The sequence below is a fragment of the Saccopteryx leptura genome, chromosome X (assembly GCF_036850995.1).
Source record: "Saccopteryx leptura isolate mSacLep1 chromosome X, mSacLep1_pri_phased_curated, whole genome shotgun sequence".
Classification (NCBI taxonomy): Eukaryota; Metazoa; Chordata; class Mammalia; order Chiroptera; family Emballonuridae; genus Saccopteryx; species Saccopteryx leptura.
The window spans coordinates 36,018,607-36,039,440 of NC_089516.1; the positions used below are offsets into that span (position 1 = coordinate 36,018,607).

General features: G+C 40.8%; 2 protein-coding genes across 2 annotated transcripts in view; both read right to left on the reverse strand.

Moving 5' to 3' along the window:
• Positions 1-803, reverse strand: part of MPP1 (MAGUK p55 scaffold protein 1) — a 54,062-nt gene extending 53,259 nt beyond the window's left edge. Inside the window, exon 1 of the mRNA XM_066356990.1 lies at positions 586-803. Within this exon, the coding sequence (XP_066213087.1) occupies positions 586-687 (102 nt within the window). The 5' untranslated portion in view covers positions 688-803. The remainder of the gene's footprint in view (positions 1-585) is intronic.
• SMIM9 (small integral membrane protein 9) lies at positions 729-19,857 on the reverse strand. The gene is made up of 3 exons (XM_066357787.1): positions 19,716-19,857; positions 18,183-18,312; positions 729-978 (listed from the first exon to the last, which is right to left on the reverse strand). The coding sequence occupies exons 1-3, from the start codon at positions 19,855-19,857 to the stop codon at positions 729-731; spliced, it is 522 nt and encodes a 173-aa protein (XP_066213884.1).
• Between the last annotated feature and the right edge of the window lie 977 nt (positions 19,858-20,834).

Here is a 20,834-nt window from a genome sequence, read left to right on the forward strand (position 1 = left end):
AACTTACACCCAGAACTGTGAGAAATAAGAAAATGATCAACCTTCTACGTGGGCATAGAAGTTAACAGGTATTTACAGGCATCACAGGAATCTGCAGGGAAGAATTACCTCTGAAATCCATGCTCTCCTTGTTCACCCACAAATACCCATTTGCACACTAGCACAAGGGGTCCTACCGAAGTGCAGAGGGCCAGTGAGTGAGCACTTCAGAGCCAGAGCTGGCTTTTACAACCCTTCCTGCTGACCAAACACAACACGAATTAGATCTACTCTTGGATCTGCTCCTTAAAGTCTTTCTGGTACCCTGATGAACGTCCACGAACAAGTTTCCCTCGACCTTAAGAAGCACTCTGTCCGGGCCTGGGCCTCTCCTAATTCCCACCTAGAAGGGTTGCTGTTGGCAACCACTCACCGCACCCAAAACGCCACACAAGCTGCTGGTAGCCGCGGCCTTCCCCCGGGAGACAGGACCCCCGAGGGCAGGCCCCCAGGGACAGGGCCGCAGACCGAAGAGGCCCCGGAGCCGGCGGTGCGGAGAGTCCTGGCTCCGCACCTTGCGCCCTGGGGACCCACGGGGCCGCTCACCTCCGGCCGGCTGCGCTTCTGCAGCAAGTGCTCCAGGTAGAGGTCGGAGAGTGCAGTACGCATGCCGCCCCCACTCTCGCCCTCGCTCGCCTTGAGTGTCATCTTGCGGGAGCCCGGACGCGGAGACGCGGAGACGCGGGGACTCAGAGGCAGAAGCTGACGTGCGAGAGGGCAGGGTGCCTGCGGGGCAGCGAGGGCGGCGGGGGAGGTGAAGGAGGCGGAGGCGGCGGACGCGGCGGAGGCGGTGCGGCTGGGCCAGTCTCCACCCCACAGGCGCCCGGCCCACGGCCGCCATCGCCCCGCCCCTGGGCCGCCCACGCCCGGCCCCGCGGCGCGCGGCTTTGGGCTCCAGAGGACCGCGAGGAGGCGCAGCCCTTGGCAAGGCGCCTGTGGCTGAATCCCAGAGAGGCTGGGGAGAATCGAGAGCAACAGCTCTAAAACAGCGCAGGGGCCCCCAGCCTCGGGCTGGTTGAGCGCACAGATCACACCCCGGCCGAGTTCGTGGGGTTAGCAGGCAAGAAAGTAAGGGCTGCGCCTGTTTCCCTTTTGACTCCAGGCTGTGTCCATAAATGGATGCGGGTACAAGACGATGTGAAAATGCCTTTAAGGCTCCTGTGCTGGGGATTCTCTGCCGTTTATATTGCTGTTCAGTGCTCGCTTTGGCAGCACATATACATTACTGTTCAATGATGAAAGACCTGATTGCCTCCCAAAACAAAGTGCTTTTACCTATCTTAGGCCACACCTTCTGCTAATGCCACAACATTTTTGAGAGCTCAGTGGAAGCGGAGGGAGACGACATTCCTTAGGAATCCCAGAGCATGATTCTTTAGCATCCTAACGCCTTAGTGTTGTTAAAACAACAACAAAAAATTTAACTGTGCTTAGCGGGGCTCAGGGCTGTTCACCATTTGTAGATACTTTCTCACCTTATAAAACCCTGGTCCCCTTTACACCAAGCTAGTAACCTCACAGTATTGAAAGCATTTCATTACTCTATGTAATTTTATTTGGATCTTTCAGTAAATCAATAGGAGGAAATCCAAGGGCAAGAGTTTGAAGCCAGATCGTCCACTTTTGCCTGCTTAAGAGGCTGAGTGCACATGATTGATAGCTCACTTCCCCAAGATTACTCAAACGGAACTGTAGAAGGCACAAAAGGGTGAGGGAAGCGATAAAAATGAAGAGTGTGATATGAGTGCAGCTATAGGCTGAGCAAAGGAACAGATAGAGAACACAGAAACATACCCTTGCATGTGTGGAACTGTGGTATATGATAAAGGTGGCATTCTAGGTACGTAAAGAGGGACTTTTCATTAAGTGAAGCTGGAAAATACTTATTTATACCGAAAGAGATGAAATTGTAACCCTCCTTCATGTCGTACACACACACACACACACACATACACATACACACTCTATTCCAGGTAGATGAAGGACTTAACTGTCATAAACTTTACAACTTTATAATAATCTTCCAATAAATCTAAAATATTTTTTATTTATAGATATTAGAAACAGAGAGGAAAGCAAAGAAAGAGAGAAACACTACTTTGTTCCACTTATTTATGCATTCATTGGTTTATTCTTGTGTGTGCCCTGAGGGGAGATAAACCTGCAACCTTGTCATATGGGGATGATGCTCTAACTAACTGACCTACCCAGTCAAGGCCTTTCCAGTAAATTTTACCTATAGCTTTGTATACAGGACAGAGAACTTTATATCATTTAATCTCTCACTAAAACTCTAATTTGAGCACGTAAGCTTACATATATAGGAAGCACACTTACTTAAAAATATGCAATTAATCAAGCAACTTATTTAGGTAAATAATATTTTCTCTCCTTGGCCTTTTTCTTTTTCCAGTTTTTTTGAGGTAAAATTGGTATACAAAAACTATCCACACAGAGTTAATGTATACAATTTGATGGGTTTGGCATATGAATATACTGTGTTACCGCAATCAAGGTAATAAACATATCCTTCACCTCCAAAATATATGTCATAAACACAACTTTAAAGCGCTTGACAGAAAACATCAACAAAGAACTTTTAGACTTTGGGACAGAAAAATATTTACTAAACAGTGCAGACAAAACATTGATAAAACAGAATATTGATAACTGATTTCATTAACATTAAGAACTTTTACTCATCAAAAAACAAAACAAAAAGCAAAAAAAAAAAAAAAAAACCAACCCAGATGTGCATTAGGCGAAAATATTTTCAATACACACAAGTGACAAAGGATTGCTATTATGAATGTATATACATATATATGTGTATACAGATTAAAAAGAAAATCACAAACAGTCCAGTAGAAAAATGATAAATATCATGAATAAACATTTCATAGATAGAGAAACACATATGTCCAATAAGTATATGAACAGCTATTCTACCACATTAATGATAAGGGAAATGCAAATCAAGACTACAATGAAATGTTACTGTACACCTTCAATTTTCAAAAATTAAAAGGTCTAACAATATCAACTGTTGGAGAAGATGTGAATCCATATGAGGTCCTGAACATTGCTTGTGGGAATAAAAATTAGTATTAACAGAAAAACAGTTCTCTATTATCTCTCTTTTAAAAAAATATTTTATTAATTTTAGAGAGAAGAGAGAGAGAGAAGCAGGGTGATGGTGGGAAAGAACGGGAAGCATTAATTCATAGTTGCTTCTCATGTGTGCCTTGATTGGGCAAACCTAGGGCTTTGCACTGGCAACCCCAGCATTCTAGGTTCATGCTTTATCCACTGTGCCACCACAGGTCATGCCAGTTGTCTATTATCTCATAAAATTAAACAGTATCTACCCTTCAAGAGAAGTTCTTAAATATGCACAACAAGGGACATGTACGCCAAAATTCATAAACATAGTTTGTTAATAGCAAAAACCTGTAAGTAACTCAAATGCCCATTAACTTTGGTATATTAACACAATAAAATATTATTGAAACAAGAAGAAAACAAATCAGAGATACATAAATATATAAAATAGAGAAAAATCTTTCCTTCACTCCTTCCCAACTCCCCAGAAGAGACAACCTTCTCAATTACTTGGTGGGTAATCTCCCAAGTCTTTCTCTATGCACATACCAAATATTCTGTACCAGAGCTGCCTTGTTTGGACAGGAAGAGAACCAGTAGTATGCATGCTTTTGCTCCTTCTCCTGAGCTAAACCAATCTTGCTGTTTATTTTTTATTTATTTACTTATTTTTAAGTGAGAGTAGGGGAGATACAGAGATAGACTCCCGCATGCATCCCAACAGGGATCCACCTGGCAACCTCCATCTGGGGTCAATGCTCTGCCAATCTGGGGCCATGCTTGCAACTGAGTTGTTTTTCGCACTTGAGACAGGAGTTTCAAGAAGCCATCCTCAGTGCCCGGGGTAACATGCTCCAATCAAGTGAGCCATGGATTCTGGAAGGGAAGAGAAAGAGAGAGAGAAGGAGGAAGGGGAGAAGCAAATGGTTGCCTCTCCTGTGTGCCCTGACCAGGAATCAAACCTGTGACTTCCACACCCGGGCCAATGCTCTCCTGGTGAGCCAACCGGCCAGGGCCATGAGCTAAACCATTCTTTATTTCCCCCAACCCCCATGAAACAGGCCTCCTTTGAGAACTGGCCCAAGACAAGATTGCTTTCTGGGTTCATAGGAAAACAAAACCTGAAGCAAAACTGTCAAGGAAAGGAAAGGAATTGACCTGCCAGCAGGTTTTGACCTCATCTCTCTCACTGATCAAAGTTCACTCAGCTGGGTGTTAATTTCCCCACACCTCTGAGTTATGCTACCTTGGTCCTGGCTGTCACTAGGGAGTCAGATCCCACATGCCGTATAGTTCAGGGCTGAGTCCAAAAGGGGTAGGAATCAGAGCTGCCATGAGTCTGTTCAGACTGAGTTGGAGGGGTATAAAATTGGGTTCAATTTCCCCATTTTTATATGTTAAGAAACTCTAGTGAGTGATGTCAATACTTAAAAAATAATTTCTCTTTCTTTCCATAAAATTCACCCATTTAAAGTGAACAATTCAAGTGGTTTTTAGTATAATCACAGAATTGTGTAACCATCAGCACTACTTAATTTCAGAACATTTTTAATACCTCCAAAGGAAACCCAATACCCATCATCAGTCACTCCCCAACCTCCTTCCCCTGACCCCTGGTAACCACTAACCTATTTTCTGCAGGACTACTAATTGAATCTATCACAAAAGACTAAGAAAAAAATCTCCCTTAAGATTTTATAAATACAGCCTGACCTGTGGTGGCGCAGTGGATAAAGCATCGACCTGGAAATGCTGAGGTCACAGGTTCGAAACCCTGGGCTTCCTTGGTCAAGGCACATATGGGAGTTGATGCTTCCAGCTCCTCCCCCCTTCTCTCTTCTCTGTCTCTCTGTCTCCCCCTCTCTCTCCTCTCTAAAAATGAATAAAACAAAAAAAAAAAAATCCTTTAAAAAAAAAAAAAAAAAAGATTTTATAAATACAGACTGGCCCTTGCACAGGTTGATAGCTCAAAGTCACAGTACCAGGGTAGCCTGACAAATATTAAGTGGATAATTTAACTTTAAGTAATTTTTTTACCAACAGAGCCCTAAGGTACCTGGAAGAAACACAAAAACTTTCTGGAGAAGCCTTTATTAATACCAACCTTCATTTCTACACATAAATGTCCCCCAAAATGTGCAGCTCACAGATTAAAAAAAAATTATTACATACAAACAAGGAAACAAGGTCTCGTGAGAGAGATCCAGTTGAAACTGCAGATAATAAAATAGGGCCAAAAATTTCAGCTATTGGAATTCAAGATTAGCTTAACATTAGAAAATTTATTAATCCAATTTACCACATTAACATATAAATGGGGAAAACCTTATTATCTCACTAGGTAAAAAATGTTTAGTGTAATTAAACATTTATTCATGTTTAAAAAAAAATTTTTTTTTTGACAGAGACAGAGAGAGTCAGAGAGAGGGACAGACAGACAGGAATGGAGAGATGAGAAGCATCAATCATTAGTTTTTTGTTCCGCATTGCAACACCTTAGTTGTTCATTGATTGCTTTCTTATATGTGCCTTGACCACGGGCCTTCAGCAGACCAAGTAACCCCTTGCTTGAGCCAGCGACCCTGGGTCCAAGCTGGTGAGCTTTTTGCTCAAACCAGATGAGCCCGCGCTCAAGCTGGGGACCTCGAGGTCTCGAACCTGGGTCCTCGGCATCCCAGTCCGACGCTCTATCTATTGTGCCACCACCCGGTCAGGCTAAAAAATGTTTTTAACAAACTAGGCATAGAAACAAGTATCCTTAATCTGAGTTTTAAAAGTTATTTTTAAAAAACTCGACAAAAAAATAGCTTAGTGGTGAAAGCCGAATGCATTTCCTTTAAGATTTTGAACAAGACAAGAATGTCTTTGTAACCACTTTTTTTACATTGTAGTCTGAGTCTTACCCAGCACAGTAAGGTAAAATAAAAGTATAAAGGTATGAAGATTGGGAAAGATAAAACAAAATTATTATCTTCTGATACTTCTCTTTGCAGAATATTTTTAAATCTGCAGATAAATTATTAAAATTATAAGCACTATTAGTAAGGTTGCTGGTTATAATCATGATACAGAAGTTAATTGCATTTCTGTACTCCAGCAACCCACAGAAAATGTAACTTAAAAATACTACTCATTATAACATCTAAAATGATCAAATACCTAGGATTAAATCTGTCTATACAGACTATATGAAGAGAATTACAAAACTCTATTGGAATCCATTAAAGAAAAGTTAAAAAATGAAGAGATAAGCCATGTTTGTGATTTGGAAGACACAGTTTTATGAAGTTGTCATTTCTCCACATTTAGCTGTAGATTCAATGCAATTCCAATAAAAATATCAACATGTATGTTTTGTGAAACTTGACAATCTAATTTTAAAATGTGTGGAATTGTAAACAAAAACAGTCAAAGCATTCTAGAAGAACAAGGTGGGAAGACCTGCCTTCTAAGTAGCAAGACCTGTAATTAAGAGAGTGTGCTATAGGCAGAGAATTAGACAAATAGACCAGTGGAACAGAAGAGAGACTAGAAGCAGATTTATGCATATTTAGATTCTTGATAACATGACAGGTGGTAGAGCAATAGGGAAAAGAGACTTGCACTAAGTGCTACTGAGCATATTGGGGAGCCATATTATCAAAACAGAAACTTAGACTGGTTAGAGGTGAAGGCAAACTCTTTATCCAGAGACAGTGACTCTTTGAGCAAAATTTAGTTAAAGCTTTTTTTACTGAAGAAAAAGTTCAGGGTGGAAAAGTACTGGGAAAGCAAGTTGGCTGACTCAGAGAATGGGTGGTCATACAGCCTGTCTTTTTTCAACATTTCCATGCCTTTTATTGGTCAGCCAGTTCCAGTTCCGGGTGCTTATTGCTCAGAATCTGATTTTGCTCCTTGGAATTTATTGCTTCTTGGAATTTATTGCAAGTATCTGCTTTGCTCAATTTCCAGAACTGCCTTTAGGCACAGAAGTTTAGTTCAAAGTTCATGAGTGGAAAAGGATTGCTTCTCAGAACATTAAAAAGAGACCATTAGACTACCTCACACCATACAATAATTAATTATAATTCAGAAAAATGAGCAGAATTCATTAATAAGAATTTCATAATAAGACAAATTATCCATAAATACATGAAAAAGGTCTTTAATCTAATCAGTTATCAGGGAAGTGCAGAATAAGAAAACAATAAGATACAATTTCTCATTTATAAGATTGGCAAAAAATTAAAAGACCAATGATATTGCATGTTCTCAAGGATGAGGGATAATGGGAACATTAAACTCCTACTGTTGGTGGGAGTATAAATTGGTGCAATTGCTTTGGGAAGCTGGCATTGTATAATGAAATGAAGTGTGCACTTACCCTTTGACCCAGCAAGTCAATCACAGGGTGTATTCTTTTTATTTTTTTGATTTAAAAAAGGATTTTATTTATTGATTTTTAGAGTGAGGAGCGTGTGCGTGAGAGAAGGGAGGTGGGGAGGAGCACCAACTCATAGCTGCTTCCCATATGTGCCTTGACTGGGCAAGCCCAGGGTTTCGAACCTGCAATCTCAGCATTCCAGGTTGAATGCTTTACTCACTGCACCATCACAGGTCAGGTCACAAGGTGCATTCTTTAGGAAAACTATTGAATATGTGCACTCTAAGACCTGCAACAATATTTATAAAAGCTTTATTTAGCTTAGAAAAACTCAGAAGCACTATAAACGTTTTTCTACAGAAGATTCTCTAAATGAGTGGAGTTCTTTCCATATAATAGTATGTTACACAGTGTGAATGAAAATGGACTATTACTGCAAGCATTAACATGGATGGAGCTATGTATGTGAGTGTGTGTGGGGGGGTGGGACAGACAGACAGGAAAGGAGAGATAAGAAGCATCAACTCACAGTTGTGGCACCTTAGATGTTCATTGATTGCTTTCTCATATGTGCTTTGCCTGGGGGATTCCAACCTAGCTAGTGACTCCTTGCTCAAGTCAGCAACCTTAGGCTTCAAGCCAGTGACCTTTGGGCTGAAACCAGAGACCATGGGGTCATGTCTAGGATCCCACACTCAAGTTGGCAACACCACACTCTAACTTGTGAACCTGCATTCAAGCCCAATGAGCCCTCACTCAAGCCAATGACCTCGGGCTTTCGAACCTGGGACTTCAGTGTCAATGCTCTATCCATTTTACCACCTCTGGTCAAGCATAGAAACACCTTAAATACAGTCAGGCACTGCTGAAGGATGAGATTACATTCTGAGAAAGGTGTCTTTACGTGACTGCATTGTTACACAAAGCTTGACGATACAGCCGACTACACGCCTAGACTATATGGTATAGCTTATTGTTCCTAGAATACAAGCCTGTACAGCACATTAGTCTAGAAAACAACAAGAGATTAAATCAAACACAAGAGAAATGATACAATTAAGAGATGAGACGTATGAGGTGACTTCTGGGATAACACAGCATACCGTTGTACAGCAAACTTTTTTTTAATAAGTGAAAAGAGTATACTCAAAAGTAATGATAAAATTATAGTATAGTAAATTTATAAAACAGTAACATGGATGTTTATTATTGTTATCAAATATTATTTATTGTACATGATTGTATCTGCTATATTTTTATACAACTGGCAGTGCAGTAGGTTTGTTTACACCAGCATCAGCAAACACATGAATAATGCTTTGTGCTAGAGCATTAGAACAGCTACCATATCACTAGGTGGTAGGAAATTTTCAGCTCCATTACAATCTATGGAACAACTGTTGTATATGCTGTCTGTTATTGACTGAAACATCATTATGTGGCACATGACTATAATTAATATTATATAGAGCGTGTTATATCTATCACAAGGAATACTGTGCAACACTTAAAACTACGTATGTATGAACATATTTACTGACATGGAAACATATCCATGATATGTCATAGTGAAGAAAAAAGCGACAAAAGAGCATGCATTGTATACTATTTGGTTAAAGAAAAAGTATGTATGTGAACAAGTGTCTGTAACTGTGTGTGTAAGCATTTCTCAATCCTGTGTTCAAATTTGTTTGGAAAATTCTGCACATTATACCCTCTCTTGGAGATTTAAATTAGCCTTTAAAGGCTTAGAGGTCCTATTACAAAGAAACAAACTAAATAGAAACAGACTCGTAGATACAGAGACAGACTGATAGCTGTCAGAAGGGAGGGAGTTGGGGGGACTGGGTGAAAAAGGTGAAGGGATTAAGCAAAAAACACCCCAAAACAAAAACAAGAAACCTCATAGACACAGACAACAGTATGGTGATTACCAGGGGGAAAGAAGGGTGAGGGTAGGTAGAAAAGGGTAAACGGGAGCTAAAGGGTGATAGAACAGGCTTGACTTGGGGTGGTCAGTGATAGATAAAATGGCTACTCAGCTGCCATCCTGAGAACAATGCAGGCTCAAAGGAGGAAGGAGAAAGGGCTCAAAATAGAACATTCTCATCTCCCACTGTAAGGTTGCAGTTAATTTGCTTGCTATTCTCTCTCTTAATGGCTTCCTGGCCTTTACTTCGAAAAGTAGCAAAAAGTTTACCTTTTCAGGAATGTCAGGGAAAAGCTTACACTGGGTAGGGACCTGACAATTAGGGAAGTTTAAATCACAATAGTTGTTTATAAAAAGCCTAGCCACAGGCCCAGAAAGTCCAGGACGCAGCTGTTCCTGGAAGACCTCTGACCTTGGCTGCCTTGAAGATTTACCAAGGACACCAGACAAGACCATGCTGATTAGGCCTGTGCTACATCAGAACTTGCAGAGGAGGTGTTTCTGCAGGTGAATCCCCTCCTCCTGCTCATTGTCAAGTCAGTGACCAGGGCCACAAAACAAGATATGCTAATCTGAACATGTCCAGGTGCACCCAACCCCATGCCAGCAAATGCCTGCAGCAACCCTATATCAGACACCCCCCTCCTGTATCTCGGGGCTGACACCCTTTGTTGGTCTCAGACCGCTTGCACCCAAGCACTTTTAAAATAAATTTTCCTTTTGGAACACTCTAGACCAGGGGTTCCCAAACTTTTTTCACAGGGGGCCAGTTCACTGTCCCTCAGACCGTTGGAGGGCCAGACTATAAAAAAAACTATGAACAAATCCCTATGCACACTGCACATATCTTATTTTAAAGTAAAAAAACAAAATGGGAACAAATACAATATTTAAAATAAAGAACGAGTAAATTTAAATCAACAAGCTGACCAGTATTTCAATGGGAACTATGTTCCTCTCGCTGACCACCAATGAAAGAGGTGCCCCTTCCGGAAGTGCGGTGGGGGCCGGATAAATGGCCTCAGGGGGCCGCATGCGGCCTGCGGGACGCAGTTTGGGGACCCCTGCACTAGACTCATATTTTCGGTTCAGCCTGCAGTTTCTGCCTTTCAGTGAACACACAATATACAGATGATATATTATAGAATTGTACACCTGAAACTTATATAATTTTATTAACCAATGCCATCCCATAAAGTCAATTAAAAAATAAAAAAGCCCAATTTTTAAAATTTGTTTAATCCAGCATCTCTCAAAACTTAATTGACCACAGAGCCTTTATTGTCTCAAAACATTTGTTAAAACAGCAGTATTGTTTCATAGAACAGATTTTGGGAAACTGGTACTGTTAAGTATAGAAAAGTTTGAAAAGAGATACATCAAGATGTTAACAATGGGCCCTGGCCTGTTGGCTCAGCGGTAGAGTGTCGGCCTGGCGTGCGGGGGACCCAGGTTTGATTCCCGGCCAGGGCACATAGGAGAAGCGCCCATTTGCTTCTCCACCCCCCCTCCTTCCTCTCTGTCTCTCTCTTCCCCTCCCGCAGCCAAGACTCCATTGGAGCAAAGATGGCCCGGGCGCTGGGGATGGCTCCTTGGCCTCTGCCCCAGGCGCTAGAGTGGCTCTGGTCCCGGCAGAGCGACCCCCCCCCCCCCCCCGGAGAGGCAGAGCATCGCCCCCTGGTGGGCATGCCGGGTGGATCCCGGTCAGGCGCATGCGGGAGTCTGTCTGTCTCTCCCCGTTTCCAGCTTCAGAAAAATACAAAAAAAAAAAAATAGATGTTAACAATGTTTACTTCTGAGCTCTAAGATTAGGGGTACTCTTTCTCCTAAATTTTGCAACAAGCATGTATTACTTTTAAAATTTTTTATTTATTGATTTTTATTTTTAGAGACAGGGAAAGAGAGAGACAGAAAGAGAGAAAGATTGTTTTGTTCTACTTGTTTATCAGTCTGGTTTATTCTTGTATGTGTCCTGACCAGAGATTGAACCTGCAACCTTGGTATATTGAGATGACACTCTAACCAACTGAGCTACCTGGCCGGCCAAGTGTGTATTATTTTTAATCAAAACTGCAATAAGGCTATTCTCATTCTTGAATTGCATGTTTTAAAGGAGAAAATAAGACAAAAATTGTTTAAGATGAAGACAATTTAATTTTAATTGATAGATACTTCTTCATTGTAAGCAAATAGCACACTCTCCACTCTCTTGGAATCCAGAAAACTAAATTCCACACTTGCCCAATTGACTCTTCTAGTACTTCATTGGTTTGGTCCACCTACAAGAAGACTGGGAAATGGAGAGAAAATTATGAATGTCAATCAAAGTTTAAATTCCTATACATCTCTTGGTCTGCAGTTACTTTTTAGTTATAGCAAATTTTCCAAGGTAAGATTTTAGACAGTTTCTTAATATGAACCAAATGTGAACATAATGATTTGGTTACTTGAGAAAATGAATGTGTTTCTGGTAAAATTGTGTTTGGAGGTAGAGGTAGAAATAGGGTCAGATAGTTTTTCTTCTTTTGTTTTTAAAATATCTTTCAAAAAACATACTAATCAAACAATACAGTTTGTTGTAGAAAGATTAGAAAGTGCAGATAGACAGAAATAAACATCAAATTAAATAACAATAGTAATGATTAAAACCACCTATTCATACTTGACCAGATGGTGCCACAGTAAACAGAGTGGTGATCTGGGATGATGGCAACCCAGGTTAGAAACCCCGAGGTCACTGGCTTGAGCATGAGATCATAGTCATGACCTCATGGCTGCTGGCTTGAGCCCAAGGTCGCTGTCTTGAGCCAGGGGTCACTGTCTCAAGCGGAGCCCTCCCATCCCATCAAGGCATGTATGAAAAGCAATCAATGAACAGCTATCATGCCACAACTATGAGTTGATGTTGCTCATCTCTCTCCTTCCTGTCTGTCGGTCTATCTGTCTCTCTCTGACACAAAAAAAAGAAAAAAGAAAATAATCCACCTATTCACTACCACAAGTAGATAACCACTATCTAATATTTTGGTTAAGGCTTTAAAGGCTTTCCTCTTATACATATAGTTTTTAATAACAAATTGAATTAAATTGTATATCCTTTGTTATATATCTGCCTTCTTCCACTCAACAATGTTTCATGAATATGATTCTATGTAATTGTCTTCTACAACAATGTTTTGGTTACTATACAGTACTCACTGTATGAATGTTCAATGCTTTCTTTAACCAACCAATAAACATTTAAGTTGTTTGTATTTTTTGACTATTATAAACAGTACTAAAAATTCCTTATACGCAATGGTGAGATTTAAATAATTTAACAACCAGTTCTCTGCCCTAATGACTGTTTTAAGTTTAAAATAATGATATACCAAAAGGTAGTTTATTATTTCATGCATTTAATACTTAAATAAGAACAATAAGAAGTACACAAAACTAGATTATAAGTTTGAAAATATTAATGAAAAAATATTAAATAATACCTGACAAAAACAATAAAACTGTTATTTAAGATATTTCCATATTGCTTCTTAATTGGTGTCTACACTTGCAATTTTTTTTCACCTATGGATGGAATAAACATTACTACAGGCGCTTAGAATGCACTGTTGCGCAGATGAATGTTAAAAAGAGTAAGGAATGTAAATTTGTGAGTTCCACATTGGGTGGTTGCCCAGGCACCCACCTTAGAGAGAACCTGATTACAAGTGCCATTTTAACAACCAGTTTACCAAACTCAACAAAAAATTATTGGTTCTGCCAAACAGGTGTGAACTGGCTGAATCCCATCACTGCTGATAACATGTATCTTTGCAGACTCAGTAGTGCCAGTCAGTCCCCCTGATTGCCGCTGGAGTACTGTGAGGCTTCCATGTTGATTTCCTCAGGTAACCAGCAGCTTGCTTAAGCTTTTCTTACAGCTGCGCCTAATGGTGTATTGGGGAGTATAGAGAACAAATAAAAAGAAACACAGGGAAACTGTAACCCTTGCTGTAAAATGTATTTATAAAAAAGCCCAACAAGTATTAGTGAGAGTCTACTATGTGCCCAGTGCCAAGTGTCAATTTTTTCTGTGACATAATGACTATGATTATGACTATCGACTCAAATCTTCCTTTACTTCTGCAACATTTTTTTTAAATTTATCTTTTTTTTTTAACAATTTTATTTTATTTATTCATTTTTAGAGAGGAGAGAGAGAGAGAGAGAAAGGAGAGAGAGACAGGGGGAGGAGCTGGAAGCATCAACTCCCATATGTGCCTTGACCAGGCAAGCCCAGGGTTTCGAACCAGCGACCTCAGCATTTCCAGGTCAACGCTTTATCCACTGCGCCACCACAGGTCAGGCTACTTCTGCAACATTAAAAAAATTATACTATGAAGTATTTTTTCTGTTATATCATTTTGTTTTCCTTCTATAAAGAAATTATCTCCTGTAGCTATCTTTTTTTTTTTTCTCTGATCTTACTTTCACTAAAATCTTTCTATTTAAGAGTGCTGGCTTTTTTGGTCTGGTATACCAAATCTCTTTTTATATTTTTTCATCAATGTCTTCTTTTGTTTTGCTATATCAGACCTGCCCTCTTGCCCTCACTACCCTGATGTTTCTTTCACTAGGTAGCTTGTTTGTTCCCAGCGAGGGCTTATTGGGTTTTCTCCTCAAGTTGAGCCATTTACTTCAAAGAAGGAAGTATTTCTCTTGGCATGTTGCCTGCTCTGTCTTCACAGACGTCCCTATGGATGTGCATTTTAACCAATACTTCAGATGTTTCTGATGCCGCAGGCCTGCTGGACATTGTTTGAGTAACAATGACTTAAAAGATACCGAATCAGATATATCTTGACTTGAGTCCTGGCTTTTATAGTTGGCAAATTCAGTATGTCTCTATGCTTGGGGAGAAGGAACAGGATTGGCAAACAGATAGCCAGTCTCTGTCACAGTCTGTCTTACTGACCACCTGATATCTGTCCCACTCTTCCATATATGGAACACAGCCACCCGGCAGTGCACACAGAAACATGACACCTAGGTTCCTTCTTGGAAATGGTCTCATTTCTCTAGCTGCTGAGAGTGCTGTCAACACACAGCCTCTTACTGTTAGCAATTTTAGGGTTCACCTCAGTTGTCAAGAGCTGCCTGTACTACCCACACCCGTTAACAAATTGAGATGTGGTTACAAAGGTCCAGCTATTTCAGGCTAATGTAAGACAGCTCTGATGGGATCAACCAAGGCTTTCTTGAACTTGCAAGGCAATTTAACTTCTCCCTTCTTTCCCCTACCTTCCATAGACATTGATCACTGATCATACCCTGCATACCAAACTCCTATCTCACTATCTCCTCCTAGAACACCCGACTTATGGCACATTTCCCTAAGACTCAATCCATTTCTCACCGTGTCCAACTTAAAGTCCAGAGTATCTGGGCGATGTTTGCTTCTTTCTAGTCTGATTTCTAGTTCTTCTTGGTTAAGTGACCTATGAACTAAAACGGAGTTATCTGCCCCTGATCTCCACACCCCATATACAATGTTGGAGCAGGAAGGGGATAACTACCATAAACATTCCCATCTGAAAAAAGGAAGAATGGGAGATACACAGCAGTCACTGCCCTGTAGTAATCCTGGAATCCTGCTGGACAGACATTAATTAGGCCGGGATCGTGCTTTATAGGAGGAGCTCTCTGGCCCAATGCCTATCCTCTGGGAGGCCCTTCTTGTCCATTGTTCTCTATGGCTGCATTTGAAGCCAGTGTTGGGGAACATGCTCTCCCAGGAGCCTTCAAACCCTGTGTCCAAATACTGTTTTAAGGCTCAAACAATAAATGGCTCATTTGGTTTGTTTCATGTTTTTTTTCAGCAATAAGCCTCTCTCAAAAATTTAGTTGACTTCTGCTTGACCTGAAATGTTAAGGTTGTGGGTTTAAAACCCTGGGTTTGCCCAGTCAAAGCACATATACAAGTTGATGCTTCCCATTCCTCCCCCTGTCCCTGCTGCCTTTCTCTTTCTCTCTCTTCATTCTAAAATTAAAAAATTAAAAAAAAAACTTAGCTGATTTTTATTTGGTGCCAATCAGTTCTATGTGCCAGTGACTATACCTAAAGTTGTTTCCTAGACACAGTTCTTTATTTTTTTTTTAGTGAGAGAGAGAGAGAGAGACAGACGGACAGGGACAAAAAGGAAGAGAGAGAGATAAGAAGCATTAACTCATTGTTGTGGCACCTTAGTTGCTCATTGATTGCTTTCTCATATGTGCCTTGACCAGGGGACTACAGCAGAGCAAGTGACCCCTTGTGCTCAAGCCAGTGACCTTGTGCTCAAGCCAGCAACCATGAGGTCATGTCTATGATCCCACACTCAAGCTGGAGACCCTGTGCTCAATCTGGTGAGCCTATGCTCAAACTGGAGACCTCAGTGTTTCAAATCTTGGTCCTCAGCATCCCAGGCCACCCCTCTATCCACTGTGCTGCCACATGGCCAGGTTGGACACAGTTCTTCATTTTTTTTTTTTTTTTGCCTTTTAAATTCTCAGATGGTTTTGAGTACACCCACTGACATCTTAATTGGAAATTTGTCATGTCTGTCCGCAGTTTTTATTTCCAGACACTTGATCTACCACTAAGCTAATTTTAAAGTGATATTAGGGTGTGTACTACTGAGCTTCAGAGCCATTATTAACAAAGAATTACTACACAGTCTTACATTAACCTAAAAAATTAAGATGTCCAATACAAACCATAGGCCTCTGTAAATTTCTGTTGTGTTGCTATCTGTTCTTAAAAATGTTCATTGCTTTTTGATTTTATATCTCTCTTCTATTCAGTATAACCATAGCTATTGCATGAATTTTATTTCGTGTAATCTTTCTTCAAACTCTTGAAAATTCACATGTATTCATAGGGGAAGATAGTAGACACTTATACAGGATCTTATTACATAATACTTCATTTTATCCTACAGGGCCCTATTATAACGGAGTCACTTTTATGAATTGAGAAAATATCTTCTCCCAGTGTATATAGTTCTGAATCTTTTAGTATGCTTCTGTTATTTATTTCCAAGAGAGTCAGGGAAGACAAGAGGCTAAGCGAGGGAGCTAGTGCCACAGGCAGAGCAAAACCAGTGGACCTGGGCCAATCTCAGGCCAGAGCAGGAGGCAGCCAGCAACAGCCATACCAGAAATATGGCATGGGAGCTTGGGTCATGTAGCCAGAGGCAAACAGGTTGGGAAACGTCAAAGCAGATTGCAGCTTCTCAGAGTTCACAGGACTGAAGGCTTGGCTCTGCTCTGCCTTGCCCTGTGACCAGGCATTTTTAAGGTGGTTTTATTTCAAGTACTGACTCCAATTGCATTGTGTTTCCCTCCCTATCTCTAGTGCTTCTGAATGACAGTAAATTCATTGGCTTTTGCCCTTAGACACAATTCTTGAGCCTGTGATCATTTCGAGGCTCTTAGGTGTCATAGGTGGAGACACCACACCCTTAATCTAATCTTTGCCTAAGCCACTTTATTAGATTGTGAAGTTTGAACTTTCACTATACAAAGCCATTTATCCCATCATACATTTTCATGGATTCTCCCACTTGGACTGTCTCCCACCATAGCACTGACCCACCAGTTTGTAACTATTTCTTTGTCTCTCTAGCCACCAGGACACAGACAGTCAGATAGTTATCGCTTGGTAAGTACTGACTGAACAGATGAAATTGAGGCTTTTCTAGCCATACTGAACAATATTGTTAATTAACTATTACAGGAATCTCTTTGGCTTCATGTGATTTATGTAGATCAGTTACTATCAATCTTTTTCATCTCATGGCACACATAAGCTAATTGTTAAAATTCTACGGTACACCAAAAAAAAATATTTTTTCAATCTGACAAAAAATAGGTATAATTTTGATTCATTCGCACTGGATGGCTATTGTGATGGCTGTTGTCATTTTTTTACTTTGACAATCTAAAGGAAAAGAGGTCAGTGTCCTTGACTAAATAGTCAGGTACTGCACACACACATACACATTTTAGTAAGAGAGAGAGAAGTGAGAAGCATGAACTCATTGTTTCAGTTTAGTTGTTCATTGATTGCTTCTCATATGTGCCTTGATGGAATGGGTGGGGGAGGGGTGCTCAGGCCAGGCCAGTGACCTGTTGCTCAAGTTAACGTCATTTGGGCTCAATCCAGCGACCATGGGATCATGTTGATGAGCCTGTGCTCAAGCCGGTGACCTCAGGGTTTTGAACTTGGGACCTCAGCGTCCCAGGTCAATGCTCTATCCACTGTGTCACTACCGGTCAGGCAGGTAGGGCTGTTTTAAAAATTCTTATGGCACACCAGTGTGCTGCAGCACACAGGTTGAAAATTAATGATGTAGATAAATATTTTGGTAAATTTTTAGAAATTGAAAAAACAATTAATTATATATTTTAACGTATAGTTACTGAACCAAAAGGAAGAATAATTAAGAGTTAATGAAGTTAATAAAAAAATACAATCAGTTGCAAACACTGGTTGTTTTCACCTGCAAGTCATTGGCAATGGACAGAGCAGGTTAGAGGGGAAAAGGAAAGTAGAGGATGCTTTTAAAAAAGGAGTTGCATGACCTTTCAGAGTTTTGTTCTCAGAATAACTTTCCTTAAACTTTTTGCCTGAATTTCTGATGTGCAGGCTTGTGTGTAACCTGATTGTTCTTCTCTGTCCCTCAGGTTCTTGCTTCCCTCCCCTCTCCTCATCTCACGGCAGCTTACGTAAGGTAGCAGAGGATCCCCATTATTGTTGTGGTGATAAGAAAAGCTAAAATGATTGCTGGAGGCATGGAGATTTTGATGAGATCCCAAAAATTTTCCTTGAAGTTGCTCAGCCAGGATTCGGAGTTTTCTGCAGAAAGAACATAAAATTTCATTGAGGAGAGGTCAAGTAAATGATGGGGCTGGGATTTCAACCCTGGTTCAAGTTTGAATAGTTGTCCCAGATCTAATGCTCTTTCAGATACCCAGAGCCCATATCCATATCTATTTTGCTGTGCTGTTGCTAAGATGTTTGTGGGGTACACATTAAAAACAAAAAAAAGTTATTCTCAGTTGGATATAATCTTTGCCTCCTCATGAGCCAAATAGAAACAATAAAGCGTGCTCTATCTTAAGGGCTGATTTGAGGTCTTGGTGAGTAAATGAGGTACTTTGTGGAAAAGGAGCATGAATTAATAACTAATGTGTTGTTTCCTACAGTATGTTTGGGAGTTCTGCAGCATACCGAGGTTAGTGAGTGTCCCAGGAAGAAAAAAGAGAAAGCTACCAGCTCCAGGAGAACCTAGAATGGGAAGGGGCCAGCCAGGGCAACTGCAGAAGCAACTTTAGAGGGAGTTTGCTGACTAAGGTAAGGTTTGAGATGGTGGGTATTTTCTTTAGGAAGTGGGGGAGGAAGGAGAAGGTACTGTGATTGAACCCTTAGGAAAGAGGTAAGGAAAACAAATGTGTCAAGAAGAACCACCCCTCATCAGCAACAGTTTCCAGAGCTGGACCTCTGGAAAGTATCTGAGCAGCAAGTATGTGCATGTTGGAAGCTGCGCTTTGAGGCACCTACGCAGGATCAGAGGGTCATCAGGTTTCGATGAAATCTTACTTCCTTTGTCAAGCATTCCCTGACATCACCATCAAAACAACTTTAATTGTATTTTTTTCCCTGAGGGAGCATTTGTCATAGTTTATGAAAGGTTGGTATCTATGGCTTTTGTGGTCCATTTGTGAACGCATAATCCATGACATTGAGCAAAGGGCTTGGTACACAGTACAAGAGTTAGTGCTTGTTGAACTAAATTTAACCAAATCAAAAATATTTTTTTTAAGTGAGAAGAGGGGAGATAGAGAGACAGACTCCTGCATGTGCCCCAACTAAGATCCACCTGGCAACTGCCATCTAGGGCCAATGCTCGAATCCACTGAGCTATTTTTAGCACCTGAGGCCAACGCTTGGACCAACCAAGCTATCCTCAGCACTTGGGCCCAATGCTCGGACCCATCAAGCCACTGGTTGCGGGAGTGTAAGAGAGAGAGAAGGAGGAGAGGAAGGGGAAGAGAAGCAGATGGCCATTTCTCATGTATGCTCTGACTGGGGATCCAACCCGGGACCACCACATGCCAAGCTGATGCTCCACCCACTGAGCCAACTGGCCAGGGCCTAATGAACATTATTTTATAAATAAAAAATCAGTTTTTCCTGACCTGAGACAAATATGTTTTGTTTTAGGATGACAGGAACATTAATTCTAACAGCAAACACACTCTTTGAGTCTGATTTCAATTTTGCTTTGTCTTGTGTTCCAAAGTCTGATAAAGGTGACATAGAGGAAACTGCAGTTTCTAACAAGAGGCAAGTCAGACAGCACACCAGAAATCCAATGCTTAGCAGTTTCTGAGGTTCCATGGACTCTCCTGAGGGCCACTCAGCTGTACTCTCAGCTGAGGGGAGATGGATTTTTCCTTAGCTCTTTTCAAGGCAGCTTTGTCTGAAAAGTTAGAAAATAGTGGGTTAGTTTTTATAGTAAAAAGCATCTTATCTATTATGAACACAAGAATAATTCTTCACTGACAGTATTAAATCGTGAACACAGTCAGTTTCCAAAATAAAATGTATTTCCTCTCCAAAAAACAAAACAGCACAAAACAAGAACTTACTATGCTCTATCAGTCAGAGACCTGACATTCCTTTCTAAGCTAGGTCCCCTTTCAGGCTTCGCCAACTCAATTAGTGGAAATTATTTAAGTTGTTCAAATGAAAACCTGTGGTTCATCTTTCACTCATTTTTTTTTTTTTTTTTTTTTTTTTTTTTTTTTTACTCCCACATTACCTATTAGAAAAGCCTGGTCTGCTTTATCTACAATGTGTACTCATAATCCTGCTACTTCGGACCACCGCCACTACTATCTACCATCATTTCTGCCTCTCTGTTTCCATCCTCACCTCCCTTCAGCCTCCTCCACTGAGCAGCAGAAGAGATTTTGCTTCGTTGTAAGTCATATTATGCCTTATTTACTTCTCTGAACTCGCATCCTGTTATTTCCTCTCGATCACTAACTGAGCTTCATTTGCTCTTGAACAAGCCAGATGTATTCCCACCTTAGGGCTTTTTCATTCGCTATTCTGTCTCCAAGGAATGCTTGATTCTCAGATGTTCTCCTAGCTCATTTTCTCACCTTCTTCAGGTGCTCAAATACCACCTTCTCTTTTTTTTAAATTTTTTAAAGACTTTATTTATTCATTTTAGACAGGAGAGAAAGAGAGAGAGAGAGAGAGAGAGAGAGAGAGAGAGAGAGAAGGGAGGAGCAGGAAGCATCAACTGCCATCTGTGCCTTGACCAGGCAAGCCCAGGGTTTTGAACCAGCGACCTCAGCATTCCAGGT